Source organism: Acomys minous (assembly GCF_964271855.1).
Source record: "Acomys minous genome assembly, chromosome: 7".
Lineage (NCBI taxonomy): Eukaryota > Metazoa > Chordata > Mammalia > Rodentia > Muridae > Acomys > Acomys minous.
Genome location: NC_140488.1, coordinates 57,963,267 through 57,978,960, shown reverse-complemented (window position 1 = coordinate 57,978,960; position 15,694 = coordinate 57,963,267). Strand labels below are relative to the sequence as shown.

Sequence of the window (15,694 nt, the reverse complement as noted above, 5' to 3'; positions counted from 1 at the left end):
TACTTTCAGAGCTATTGTTTCTTTTGTTTCTTTTCCATGTTGTCCTCTGAACTTCACAATGTGATTTTAACTCTGCATTTTAAATAATCTGAAATTTATTTATTCTTATATTCTAACATTTTAATTAGAATTAAAAATTTAAAACTGATCACTCACAATTAAAGTGTAGTGCCCACTTTAATCCCTGATTTGGAGATAGAGATAAACAGATCTAAGTGACTATGGGGACAGTATGGTCTATAGAACAAGTTCCAGGCAAGCCATGGCTACATAGTGAAACCTGTATCAAACAAAAAGAAAAAAAAGAGAGAAAGGAAGAGAGAGAAAGGAGAGGGGGATGGACAGGTAGTGAGGGAAGAAAAGAAAATGAAACAAATAAACCTCTCACCGCCATAGAATTTAACAGTAGTTCCAATAAAAATAGGCAAAATGTATTTCCTCCATCTTTCATTTCCTGAAAATAGTAAATCAGAACTTACTGAATCCTAAGTACCATGTCAGAAATCTTTCATGGAACAATTCATTCCATTTTCACAATTATATTAGACAGATTTAACTCTCCTATATTAAATAATGAATCGAAGACTGTAATTTGCTTCTCAGCTGTCAGATACATAGGATGTCATAAAGACAGGATTCAAAGCAAGAGAGCCTTAATTTACACGCTGACCAAACTTTGTTCAAGAGACAATTATCTGCAAATTACAATTCAAATTATTGCTACTGAATGATATTTAATATAAGGCAGACAATATTACTGTGAAGTACACAACATTAGTGTATTAAGAAAGATATTGTCATGTACAAAAAACAATAATAATATATTTGATGTCATCTTTTTGAAGAACAAATAGTATCCCTTATTTTCAATTTACCTTCACAATAATACAGAATTTTATTCATTTTTTTTTTACATTATAATTTGGTATTCTTATTTTAAAACAATTACTTATAGTTGTTTAGTTCCCAAATAAAGTAGAAACTTTCAGGTATCTTGTCTGAATAAAATAAGCTAAATAAATAGGGTTAAATTGGGCTCATAGTGTTTAAATATTCAAAACAAATAGGCTCCTGTTTACATTGCACATAGACATCAACATGACAATGACATATTTCTTTCCAAAATATTGTTAATACATACACAGCATTACCAGCCACTTTCATTTTCACTTTATATTCAGTGTCATTGAGGACACACATACAAATGTTTCATATATCATAGTTTATGCAAGAATAGGCAAATAGAAGGGAAATAGAGGTCATTCTCAAGGCTCTTTCTAGCTGATTTGGGGATGAAGAATGCCTTTTGGGGGGCCCAAATAAAATAGGAAAAATGGTTAAGCTAGCTAACAATAATGATAACATCCAGTATCTAAATGTTGAGAAATTTCAGGTTCAATAGAAGCCCTGTTTGGAACAATCTGAAATCTTGGACCAATTGAGATCAGTAACTTTCTTCAAAGCTCTCATCAGTGCAGTCTCTGATGAGGAACATCAGTTGAGCTTGGAAGATGCAAAATGCTGGAATAGTTGTGTCCAGTCAGGTCTGATCCAGTATCATCACTGTCAGGTTCTTTTGTTCTGAAAACATATAACTTCTCCCAAGCATTGTGCGGTTCTATAATTACAAAAGAAGGAGATGTTCAAGATGTTAAGATCAATTAAGGATGTTTTTTTTGTTCTTTGTATGAGCAGAAGAAAGGGCATCTTTCCTTAAGTCAGTTTGGATTGTAAACAAACTTTAAGTTATCTATGTCATTTAAATGAATGGCAAAATAAATTTTGAGGATATTGAAGCCAAGGATTTATTGAAGTTCTGGCTGAAAATATTTTCATGTCTTAGTCAGTCTTATAGATGTTCCTATGTGGAGGGTTCAGTGATTATGTTATCTGTCCTGTTGATTTTCTTGATTACTTTCTTCTTGTGTTTATAGCCAGGATATTCAGGAGGTCTTACCTTGTCATATCTGATCCTTATTCTGGGTGGAGTGCAAAGCTCTTTTCCTTTTCTTGTTAACATAAAAATAAGACTTGCCTTCCAACATAATATAGTCTTTGCCTTTCAGTTTGAAATTATTGTCAGTATAGAATGATCCAGTTTAGCAGTTCAATTATTATTCAGGTCTGTTATATTTTGATTTTTCCCAATGGGGATGAATAATATTATCATTGAATAAAAAGACATCCTTATGTTGATAAATTAGAATAAGTTTGTAAAAACTTTAAAATACATATTTCATAGAGATATAATAATTATTTTGTGAGGACAGGGTTTTCCTGTGCAGCTCTGTCTCTGTCTTTTCAAGAGTGGTGGGATTAAAGACATAAATTAATTAATTTGTGTTAGAGTTCCTAATAGTTTCTGTGAATTGTAGGATTTTCTGAGCATTATTTATTGTGTGCTATTTATTTAATGCAGATTAAATTACCTTTCAGCTTCCGTGTAAGTTCCACACTTGAACACTGTTAGGGTACTCAGAATGTGAATTAATTATTTATTTTGTGTCACTCTGAGTTCCTTAAGTTTTATTTCACATGTGGACCCAAACTAGGCTGTTTCCTGGAAGTTTTCCCAGATATCATTGTGTGAGCTGATCTGGATAGTTTTCTCCAGATCATCAGAGATTCTACCTCTTTGGTGGTTTTGTAGGCAGTAGCTGAGTTTGCAAGATTTGTAGCAGACAGCACATGCACTAAATTAGTATGTGTGCAACCACAAAAGATTTGGGGAGAAACGATCATTCTAAGGAATTCTTCTTCTCCTCTGTCTTAATAGTGGCTTATGTCTCTGGGGCAGGTGTCAGAAGGACAAGCCAGAGGCTCTGCTAAGTTGGCTCCGCTTGTCTGCAGCCTGCCCTCAGTAGTTTTTAAGCTTGAGTTCTTTGGCTAAGAAACCACCTTTTATCCAGGATCTCTCAGTTTGTAAATTTAGATTCAAGCCCCATGTTGGGCATCATTATGTTGCTGTTAGTTTAATGGTATGACCTAATAAATGTTTATGATTAGGCTTATAATTATTATGGCAGTATTATCTAACCCACATATACAATCAATAAAGACACTAATACCTGATCTATTTTAGATTTCACTTGAGGCGGGGCAGATATTACTTCCTAAGCTATCTTCATTTACACCCTATCCTCAATCCCATGCCATTTGCTTTTAATAATTTCTATTTGATTTACCTCCCATCCATAATATCAAAATAATTGTTAAGGTTGTTCATATGGGTCATTTCTTTCATATGAGACCTCAGAGTTCCTCCTCTTGGTCTACATGGCTTTCCTATGTGTGAAAATTCTTCTCCTTCTTCCTCCTCCACCCAGTCTAACTCTCCTTCCCAAGGTTCCCTCTACTCAAAACTCTGGAAACTTTGCTCTGCCCCTTCCTTCTGCCTTGCCCAGGTCTAGGTATTTTATTCAGTCAATCAGTGAGGCAAGGTTCAGGACAGCAACTAGATCTTGTCAGCTAGTAATTAGCATCAAAATACATAGCATCAGACCAACCTCCAACATTCACCAGGGGCCAGAGGAGGGACTCTTAAAGTTCCACAGGAAAGACATGATCCATAGGAACAATCTTAGCAAGTATTTTGGGATAATGTATGGAAGGTACCCCAATAGAAATTATTAGAAGCAGATGGCATGGGATGGAGTTTGAGAGATATTGAAAGGTAGTTAGTGGATTAATACCTGCCCAGCCCCAGACAAAATAAAGTTTACTCTAAAATACAATAGGTGTCTGTGTCTTTGTGATTATGATGACAGGTTAGGTATTACAGCCATAATAATTATAAGCCTAATAATAAAACTTATTAGGCCATACCTTGAATTAACAGCAAAACAGTGGTCATTGAGTAGGGAGTTTTTCAGTTTTAATGAACTGTAGGAGATTTTTGTTGTTTGTATTGTTTTTGAGTTCTAGTTTTAATCCATGGTGGTATGACAATTTAAAAGGGTATTTTCGGGCTAATATGCAGATATAAGTGAGTATATGCCATTTGAGTCTTTCTGCTTCTGGGTTAAGTCACTCATTATGATCATTTCTAGCTCAATCCATTTATCCACAAATTTCGGGAAGTCCTTGTTTTTAATAGCTGAATAGTATTCCATAGTGTATATGTACCACAGTTTCTTTATCCATTCTTCTATTGAGGGACACTTCGGCTGTTTCCATGTTCTGGCTATTATGAATAAGGCTGCTATGAACATGGTTGAGCAAATTTTCTTGTTGTGTGCTGGAGCATCTTCTGGATATATTCCAAGGAGTGGAATAGCTGGGTCTTGAGGAAGCCCTATTCCCATTTTTCTGAGATAGCACCAGATAGATTTCCAAAGTGGTTGTACTAGTTTGCATTCCCACCAGCAATGAAGGAGTGTTCCTCTCTCCCCACATCCTCGCCAGCACGTGGTGTTGCCTGAATTTTTGATCTTAGCCATTCTGATGGGTGTAAGATGGAATCTCAGAGTTGTTTTGATTTGCATTTCCCTGATGACTAAGGAGGTTGAGCATTTCTTTAAGTGTTTCTCAGCCATTTGATATTCCTCTGTTGAGAATTCTCTGTTTAGTTCCATGCCCCATTTCTCGATTGGGTTATTTGGTTTGGTGGTATTTAATTTCTTAAGTTGCATATTAGCCCAAGGGGCATGTCCCACGAAAGCCTTCACTTACCAGGAAACTGAGACAGAGGAGAGGACATTCTAGTGGGATTCTAGATGAGAGAATCATGGGAGAAAGGCAAAGTAGAAGGACCCAGAGGGTCCTAGAAGCCTACAAGTAGAACATTATGATAGGCAGATTTGGGCATAGGGGTCCCGCTCAAACTAAGGCACCAGCCAAGGACAATACAGGCGGTAAACCTTAAACCCCTACCCAGATCTAGCCAATGGACGGAACACTCTCCACAGTAGAGTGGAGAGTGGGATATGACTTTCTCACATACTCTGGTGCCTCACCTTTGACCATGTCCCCTGGAGGGGGAGACCTGATGGCACTCAGAGGAAGGACAGCAGGTTACCAAGAGGAGACTTGATACCCTATGAACATATAGAGGGGGAGGTAATCCCCCTCAGGAACAGTCATAGGGGAGGGGAGTAAGGGGAAAATGGGAGGGAGGGAAGAACGGGATGATACAAGGGAGGGGATAACCATTGAGATGTAACAAGAATAAAATAAAATAAAAAAAAAAGGGTATTTTCATCTTTTTGTATCTGTAGAGGTTAGCTTTGTGACCAAGTATATGGTCAATTTTTGAGAAGGTTCCCTGTGGTGCTGAGAAGAAAGTATACTTTTTGTGTTTGGATGAAATCGACTGTAGATATTTCTTAAGGCCATTTGATTCAGAACATCAACTGTTTCCATTATTTCTCTGTTTAGTTTCTGTCTCATTGACCTATCTATTGTTAAGAGTCAGGAGTTTAAGTCTCCTAGTATTAATGCATTGGTTTCAATGTGTGATTTAAGCTTTAATAATGTTTCTTTTATAAATGTGGGTGCCCTTGCATTTGGGGCATGGGTGTTTAGAATTGAGATCTAAACATCATCTTGATGGATTTTTCCTTTGATGAGTATGTAGTATCATTATCTATCTCTTTCAATTGCTTTTGCTTGAAAGTCTATTTTACTAGATATTAGAATAGGTACTACTGCTCATTTCTTTGGTCTGTTTCCTTGGAAAACTTTTTTCTAGCCCTTTACTCTGGTGTAATGTATAACTTTGTTGCTGAGGTATTTTTATTGTACGTAACAGAATGATGGATCCTTATTTCATATCTACTCTGTTAACCTGTGTCTTTTTTTGATGAATTGGGTCCAATGATTTTCAGAAATATTAATAACCAACGATTGCTGATTCCTGTAATTTTGATATTGGAGATTGTAATGTATGTGTGCTTCCCTTCATTTGTTTTTGCTGGTGTGAAATTATTTATTGCCTGAGTTTTCTTGAGTGTAATTCCCATTGTTGTGCTAGATTTTTCCTTCTAGTATACTCTGTAGTGATGGGTTAGTGAAGAGATATTGTTTAGATTTGTTTTTGTCATAGAATATCTTGTTTTCTCCATCTATGGTGATTGAAAGTTTTGCTGAATATGGTAGTGTGGGCTGGCATGTGTGGGCTCTTAAATCTGCAAGATATCTGTCCAGTCTCTGTCCAATCACTGCTCAGAAGTCTTATGTAATTCAAATAGGTCTGCTTTTATATGTTACTTGGTCCTTTTCCATTGAGGCTTTAGTTTCTTTTTCTTTGTTCTGTATATTTAGTGTTTCCATTATTGCATGGCAGAAAAATTTTCTTTATTGTCCAATCTCTTTGGTATTCTGTAGGCTTATTGTTAGTTTATAGACATCTCTTTAGGTTAGGGAGACTTTTTCTATGATTTTGTTAAAGATATTTTCTGGTCATTGGAGTTGGAATTAATTCTCCTCCTACTAGTAATCATATATGTTGTCTTCTTATGATTTACCAAATTTCCTTTGTGTTTTGTGTTAGAAACATTTTAGATTTAGCATTTCATTTGACCAATATATCCATTTCTTCTATTGTACAGTATATATATGAGGTTCTCTCTTCCATCTCTTGTAGTGTTTTGGTGATGCCACTGTCTGTAGTTCCTGGTCTCTTTGCTAGGTTTTCATTTCTAGTATTGCCCCAGTTTGTGCTTTCTTTTGGTTCTACTTCCTTTTTCAGGTCTTGAACAGTTTTGTTCATTTTCTTCTCTTGGTTTCTTGTATTTATTTAAGAGATCTTTTCACTTTCTTTACTTGCTTGATTTTATTTTCCTGTATTTCTGTGAGGGATTTATGCATTTACTTCACCTGTTTGATTGTGTTTTCCTGTATTTCTTTGAGGAGTTTACTAATTTCCTCTTTAAAGGTCTTTATAATCTTAATTAGATTAGATTTAAAGTCATTTTTCTGTATTTCAGGTGTGTTATGATATATAGGGCTTATAATAGGATAGTTCCATTTTGATGGTGTTATATTGCCCTGGGTTTTGTTGAGTGTGTTCATATGCTGTCTTCTAGCCATCTTGTTGTCCTTGGTTTTGGCAAGCTAGGAGGTCCCTGGTGGTCCCTGATGGCTGTTTCCTTTGGTAGTTGCTTATTGCTGCTGCCTCTGAGACTGCAGACAGAGCTGGGCCCCAGGAACTGGTGCATGGATGTCACAGAACAGACTTCACCATTGCAGGTAGTCCATGATGGCTGTTGCCTCTCCTATTTCAGGCAGAACTGGGGCCTAGGACCTGGCACTTGAAGGACTTGGAACAGACCCAGGTCCTGTGCTCATAGTCTCCAACGGTTGCTATTTCTGAGACATCAGGCAGAGCAAGCTCCCTGGTGCTGACAAATGGAGGCCATGGAACAGATCTCACTGCTACTGGTAGTCCCTAAAGACAGCCAGCTCTAGAACTATATTGGTAGTTTCCAGTGGCTCTATTCTCTATATTTTCTAAACTTGATTTTTATATTATATGTGTAAATTCCTTATCAATGGTTATGCATTTGTGCTACATGTATGCAGTGTAACTGGAAGCCAAAAGGGCATCAGGGCCTCTGGAGCTGGTGATATAGATAGTTGTTAGCTGCTATTTGAGTGCTGAAAACTAAAACCCAGTCATCGGCAAGAACAATTAGAACTCTAACTGCTGAGCCAGATATTCTGTCTCAAAGATAATATATTTCCAACAAATGAAAAAACATGCAGAAAAGATTAAGAGATATAGCACATTCCTAAATGTGAAATTTGTCCAATGAATCTACTATTTCTGTCATTACAATAAGTTATAAATAATGAAATACTTTTTAAAACACTACAAAATCCTCTAAAATTTATATAGCATATAATTTCTTTTATTTGGGTCAAGTTTTCATTAGGAAATTTGCAAGAACCGCTGTCTCACCAGTTAAGAGCACTTGTTCTTTCAGGAGGACCTTGGTTTGGTTCTCAGGAACCATATTCTCTTCAAAAATATCTGTGAGTTCAGTTACAACAGACCTCACACACTCTCCTAACGTCCATGAGCACCAGATATACATAAATGCAGGTAAACAATCACACACATATTTTTAAAGTTAAATGACTGACCCAGAAAGACCAATTCACACCATAATCTTCAGAACTTATTCAGAGCCAAATCCTTTCCTAGTGTAATAAGTAGAAGATAATGAGGTACATGGTTAGGAACAAAATCTAGCACAAATATCCATACAGAAATAAATTGCAAAGATATTATATGGAAGGAAAGACTTGTTAAAATGCAAGTCAACAGTGTAGTTGTATAGTCAGAAGATGAGTACAGCTTCTTGCCCTCAGGAACAGGTCTGTTCATGGAACAAAACCTCCCTTACAGACTCTTTCATACAAGTGGTACTGACCACACATTAATTTTGTATGTATGATGTTCAGAAGTATAGATGAAATAGAATCTGAGTTTCCTAATGGGCCAAATTTCAACTGAATTTATTATTTATTTATTTATTTATTTATTTATTTTATAGCTACATAAATGCTTCCATTTCCTCCTCGTCTCACAGTGCTTCCCACTCCTCTTCCCTTCCCCATTCCCCCGTACCTCTTTCTCCTCAGAAAATAGGAAGCCTCCCATGGATATGCGGCCATGTGTATCAAGTTGCAGAATGACTAGGTGCATCTTCTCTTATTGAGGCTAATCTTGGCAGCCAAGTTAAGGGAAAGGAATCTATATGCAGGTAGCAAAATCAGAGAAAGCCTCTGGTTCCTCTGTGAAGATTCTCACATGAAGTCTCAGATGCATACCACTCATATATATGCAGAGATCCTAGGTCTATCCTGTGTACACTCCCTGGTTAGTAGTTCAGTCTCCATGAGTCCCATGCATAAGCCCAGCTTAGTTGATTCTATAGGTTTTCTTGTGGTGTCTTTGACCTCTCCAGTACCTTCAATCCTTACTTCCACTGTTCCACAAAGCTCCCCATGATCCACCAATCATTTGGTTCTGGGTCTCTGCATTTGTTTCTATCAGTTTTTAGGTGAAGCCTCTCTGATGACAGTTTTGTTAGGCTTCTGTCTGCAACTATAGCAGAATATCATTAACGGTACCAGGAGTTGGGCTTCCTCTCAGGGCATAGGTTGTAAGCTGCCCCAATGGGCCATTCCCTCAATTTCTTCTCTGTCTTCACCCCTGCACATTTTGTAGTCAGAACAAATTGGATCTCTAGCTTCTGACCTACATAATAGATTTAGAACTTGAAATTCTTCAACTCTTTATATAAAAATCTCCTTCTGTAAAAATCAAGAATGGCAGAGAATACCAGTATTCCCAGTGTTGGTAGTGGATACAAGTTGGGCCCTGGGGTTTACTGGCTTACCAGTATAGCTTAAATGGAAAACACCAAGTTCATTGAGAGACTGTATCTCAAAATATAAGGAGGAAAATATTGGAAGAAAACACCTAACCTCAACATTTGTCCTCCAGAAACATGTTCCCATGCATGAATATTTGTTCACAATCATATAAACACATACCACATCCACCACTAATATTAACAACAATTAAAGTATATCAAAAGACAAAAGAAAGAAAAAAGAAAATAACAATCAGTATTTATGGTAATGGTTATTTCATGAAAGTAAGTGTGACTATAATATAAGGGACTTTTAAGTTATTGATAGTGTCACATTTCTAAATACCTCATTTCTGAACCTATGAGTCAAATTCATAAATTCATGTTTACAGCTTTTCAGATATATAGATATTTTCTATTCACAGATCTCTAGATACATATGCACAAGTACATGTGTATGCACACACACACATACACACACATGCACACACACACACATGCACACACACACACACACACAAAACACAGAATCTAAAAACCAAATATGAAGAACCGCAAAAATAAAATATAGTATCATCAAAATCCTGAGGTAGCTCTGAAATGGTAAATGTTAAATTTAAACAAGAAAATAAATCTCAGACAGTATGAAAAGATTCATCTTTAAAAATGATAGTGTTTTAATGATATAATAAAAGATACATAAAGTTAAATAAAGAAAATTTCTCCATATATTACTACCTGACTACAGAGCTCACATCAGTAGCAGTGGACACCGAGGGTTTAAGAACTTAAAGATGCTGACTTAGGCAGAGTTCAGGGGAAGTCCAAACATAATAAAGGACAGAGAACATTACTAGAGACATTTGAAGTTGTTCAGTCTCTATAGCTATAGAAACAAAATATGAAACAAAACACAAAAATTAGCTAACATTGAAATATTCACTAAAAGGTTACTAGACTCAATTTCTATTACACTATGTATGCAGCACATCAAATTTTCACACACACACGTGTGCACACACACACACACACACACACACACACACACACACACACACACACATACACCAAAGAATAGTCTAACTTAAGAAATGGTGTGAAGAGTCTGCATAGAAATCTGCCCATGTTCTGATATAACACATTTGCTACAAAGGACAGAAAACTTGTAAGAACACTAGTTATTGTGTTAAGGGCATGTATTGAAAATAAAAAATACATTCAGGAAGAGACAAATAGGCAGAGACACTGAGAATATAATATGTAAAATAATTCAAAATCATAAATTTCACATTAGTAGCAATGGACATGTTGGATTAATGAACTTAAAGCTACTGACTTTAGGCAGAGTTTTGGGGAAGTCCCAAAGACAATAAAGGAGATTAATTGTTCCCGGAGACACTTGAAGATGTTTAACTTCTACAGTTATAGGAGCATGAAACATGAAACAAAACACAGTGTTTTACCAAGTTAAATAAGACATTGATTGGCCACTTCTGCCTGCAAGACATGCTAGGACAACAATAATGCACAACATTCTGGTTCTTAACAAGTTTCCCTGCAGGATGTAATTCCTCCACCTTTCTTTAGAACATCATTTATTATAATGACTTTCCCTCTAATGTAGAAAGTTGATGCAACAGTATGTCACTGAGACTCAAAGTCCTGGTCATGCATATACTAGATAAGTGCTCTGTCACTGAACAACATCTCCAGTCCAGGAGAGTAAAAAACTTTTACTAAATTAATGACTAACACAAAACCTAAGGTCTAGAAAATTAGGACCCACAGAGAATACACAGGAGCTTAATGACAAAAGCAGTACCACAGCCATAACTATACAGGAACAAAGCAAAGGATTACTCTGTGTTCTGGTTTGAAATCCGAAAGCACAATGAGAATAGCTTATAAAGTGCAGATATGGAAAGAAAAGACATGTGACACTCTGGGAAATTTTATGTTTTTTTATACACATAGCAGTTAATTCAAATTTTAATCACCTTAAACATGAAGTAAGTGCCTACAAAGTATTCATAAAGAAAACAAACTATCCCCATCCAGAAAAATTTCCATGGTTTGTTAGAGTATAAATAAATGTATATTTCAAGGAGATCCAAGATGGTGGAATAGAACACACACCTTGTTTGATTACAAGGAGAGCAGTGATTGCACAGCAACCAAAGGAACAAACTGAGAACGGGAACACACCAGTGCTGTTGATCGCTAGGTGAGAGGGGTGCAATCTATGGTGCATAGGTGCGTCCAGCCTTGGGCCACCTGGCAAATACAGAGAAATGTCCTTGGGTCCCTGCAGGCATGGACAGGCACTCTGAGGATTAGCCTCCCCAAGCCTGGTGAGTGCCCAGCTTCTGACCTCCAGAGGTCACAGAGAACTGTAGGCTGCAAAAAACCCCAGCGTCTTGGGCTTCTAACAAGCCTATCTCCAACAGGAAACTAAAAGAAGAGAAAATTAAGTAAGTTCTACTGAAATCAGGGGGGAAAACAAGGCTGCTCATTCTCTCCATATCTCCTCAATATAATATTTGAAGTCCTAGCTAGACAAATATGACAGCTAAAGGAGATTAAGGGGATAAAAATTGGAAAATAAGAAGTCAAATTATCGTTATTCACAGATGATATGATAGTATACATGTGACCTCAAAAATTCTTCCAAGGAAATCCTACAACTGATAAACACCTTCAGCAAAGTGGCTAGGTACAATATCAACTCAAAAAAATCAGTATTCCTCCTGTATACAAAGGAAAAACTGGCTGAGAAAGAAATTAGTAAAACTACAACCTTCACATTAGCCATAAATAGTATAATGTATCTTGGTAACTCTAACCAAGCAAGCGAAAGACTTATATGAAAAAATCTTCACGTCTCTGAAGAAAGAAACTTAAGAAGATATTAAAAGATGGAAAGATCTCCCATGCTTGTGGATCAGGAGAATCAACATAGTAAAATGGCCATCTTGCCAATAGCAATCTACAGATTCAGTGTAATTCACATCAAAATTCCTACACAATTCTTTACAGCCATTGATATATCAATTCTCAACTTCATATGGAAAAACAAAAAACCCAGAATAGCTAAAACAATCCTGTACAATAAAAGATCTTCCAGAGGAATCTCTATCGAAGATCTTAAGCTATATTATAGAGCAACAGTAATAAAAACAGCATTTTTCTGCACAGAAATAGCCTGATTGATCAACGGAATTTAATAGAAGACCCAAAAATAAACCTACACATCTATGGCCACTTGATTTTTGACAAAGCAGCCAAATTCATATAATGGAAAAGAGATAGCATCTTCAACAAATGATGATACTGGTCTATCTGAATGTCTACATGTCAAAAATGTAAATAAATTCATATTTATAACCCTGAACAAAACTAAATTCTAAGTGGATTAAAGACTTCAACATAAAATGAGACACACTAAATCTGTTAGAAGAAATAGTGCGGAAGAACCTTGATCTCATTGGCACAGGAGACAACGTCCTAAAGAGATCACCAATAGCACACACAGTCTGCAAGATCAATAAATAATAAATAATAATAAATAATAAATAATAATAAATAATAAATAAATAAATAAATAAAAATAATAAATAAATAATAAATGAGACCTCATGAAACTGAAAATTTCTCTAAGGCAAAAGACACTGTCAAAAGAACAAAAGGACAGTCTGGACTGGGAAAATATCTTCACCAAACCTACATTCAACAAAGAGCTCATATCTAAAACATATAAAGGACTCAAGAAATTAAACACAAACAAACAAAATATCTCAAATAAAAAATGGGGTACAGACCTAAATAGAGAATACTCAACAGAGGTATAACAAATAAGTGAGAAAACCTTAAATAAATGCTCAGTGTCCTTAGTCTTCAGGGAAATGCACATCAAAATAACTCTTATTCCATCTGACACCTATTAGAATGGCTAACATCAAAAACTCATGTAATAGCACATGTGACTAGGATGTGAAGAAAGAGAAACACACCTCCATTGCTGATGGGAGTAAAAACTTGTACAACCACTTTGGAAATCAATCTGGCTCTTTCTCAGAAAATTGGGAATAGTGCTACCTAAAGACACAGCTATACCACTCCTTAGCATATACCCAAAAGACTCTACAACATACAAGGACATTTGCCCAAATGTGTTCATAGCAGCTTTATTCATAATAGCCAAAGTCTGGAAACAAACTAGATTTCCCTCAACCAAAGAATGGATAAAGAAACTATGGCAGATTTACACAATGGAATACTATTCAGCTATCAAAAACAACAAAATCTTGAAAATTTCAGGCAAATGGATGGAAATAGAGACAATCATCCTGAGTGAGGTAACCCAGACCCAGAAAGATATGCATGGTATAAGTGGATATTAGCCCAACGTAGATGTCCTCTGAGAGATCCCACCCAGCAGGGGATTGGGATAGATACTGGGACTTGCAGCCTGATGCTGGGTGAAGAGCTGAGAGTTGTATGGAAGAGTGGGGGTAGGGGTGGAAGGAAAAATGGGGTCAGGAGCTCCACAGGGAAACCATGAAATCCAGTGGATCTGCACCCAGGGGGACCTGCACAAACTGATGAACCAACCAAGGACATTACAGGCAGAGAACCTAGACACCCTGCTAAGATATGTCTGTTGGACAGCTCATTCTTCACATGAGGAAGTGTAGGGGGTGTAGGGAATGTCTCTGACATAAACTCTGATACCTGCATTTGACCATTTCCCTTTGGTGGAGAGGCCATGTGGGAACACAGAGCAAGGGAATGCAGGCTATCCAGATGAGACCTGATAGGCTCTAGTCATATGATGGAGGAGGAAGACCCCACCTGTCAGAGGTCTATGGGAGGGGAATAGGGTGAAAAAGGGAGGGAGGGTGGGAACAGGAAGATGTGAGTGAGGGGATTACAACCAGGATGGCATGTGAAAAATTATAGTTAAAAAAAAGAATGAAAAATGAAATGGATACATCAATAAATTATTAGGTGAGATGTGATTTTGAAGGACATTTTGGCTGTATGTTTTAAAGATAAAAGTGAACCTAGCAATAGTACTGTTTTAAATTGTTATAAAGAAACATTTGAACTTGAACCCAAAGAAACATTTATAAGGTTAATTTCCACAGGATTCAATGTAGGAAAATACTAACAAATAATTCAAGTCAGAATTAAAATCTGTTACTCAAGGTTCTGTATAGATGTTTCAGCATTTAAGAGCACTTGTTGCTTTTTTTTTGAGAACTTTGGTTGGATTCTTAGTGCCCACATAATGACCAAGTATCTGTGACTCCAGTTTTAGAGAGTCTGATGCCCTCATCTGTTCTCTAAGGCTTCTTGCATGTATGTCGGCAAAACATCCATGCACATAAATAACAATAAATGTATATGAAATATTCCTATCACTCAAAAAGAGAGTGGTTAGTGAAATGTGGTACCTTGATATTATTAAGTGAAATGTAATAGAAACAAAGAGATAGTTCTGTTCATACTGCTGTAGTTAAAAGTTTTTCAATGAAAAATTAAATTATAGAATGCTGTATACAAGATACTGCCCATTTATCTCACACTTTTATATGTTTTGTGTATGTTATATGCATATTTACATATACATACAAACATATATTTCCATAATTAAATAGATATATGTGAAAGCACATGAGCATTTGCATTTATGTATGTATATAATTACATATGCAGTTTTTTGGAAAAACACATCAAAATTAGTGATGGCTACCTTTTAGAAGAAAACATTCACTAGGTAAAGGAAGTTAGGTGCACTGTGAGAAAAAACTCACCTTTCATTGTGTAGGTATTTGAATTGCTTCAGTATTTCACAGTGAGAATATAGTTCCTGGTGAGAGCAAAAATTTTATTTAAAACAATAAAATGGATATGGAATTTAGAAATGAATCAAAACACAGCTAATGAGAGTCAGTTTTAATAGTGTGAAATGGATGTCAATGACAGCCTTCTAGATATGATATAAAACTAAATTCAAGTGATCAATAACACCCTTTGTAAACAATAAAAGCAATAGGTTATATATAATTAAAGTGGGTTCTACTTAACTGTCCTGATTCTGTAATTTGACAGTCATCTATTTTTTAGAGCAAACCATCATTAGTAACCAGTTCATTGCACTAGTCCACAAAACTAATTAACCTAAGCTAACACAACATGATTTAACATAATAGATCCTTCTGTATTTGGAACTATGGAACAGTGCATAGTTGGCATAGTCTCAAAACAACCTACCACAATAAAAATTGTTCTTTTCTGATCCACTTCTTGTCTCAATATTCAAAGCTAAATTTAATAACACACAGATGAGGTTATTAAATGTTAATTTT

General features: G+C 36.1%; 1 protein-coding gene across 1 annotated transcript in view; it reads right to left on the bottom strand.

Moving 5' to 3' along the window:
* Positions 1-777: 777 nt before the first annotated feature.
* The window catches only part of LOC311601189 (uncharacterized protein), a gene marked incomplete at its 5' end in the record, with an annotated part of 168,492 nt that continues 153,575 nt past the window's right edge, over positions 778-15,694 (bottom strand). Inside the window, 2 exons of the mRNA XM_084788600.1 lie at positions 778-1,618; positions 15,140-15,195. Coding sequence (XP_084644726.1) covers positions 1,567-1,618; positions 15,140-15,195 — 108 coding nt within the window. The 3' untranslated portion in view covers positions 778-1,566. The remainder of the gene's footprint in view (positions 1,619-15,139; positions 15,196-15,694) is intronic.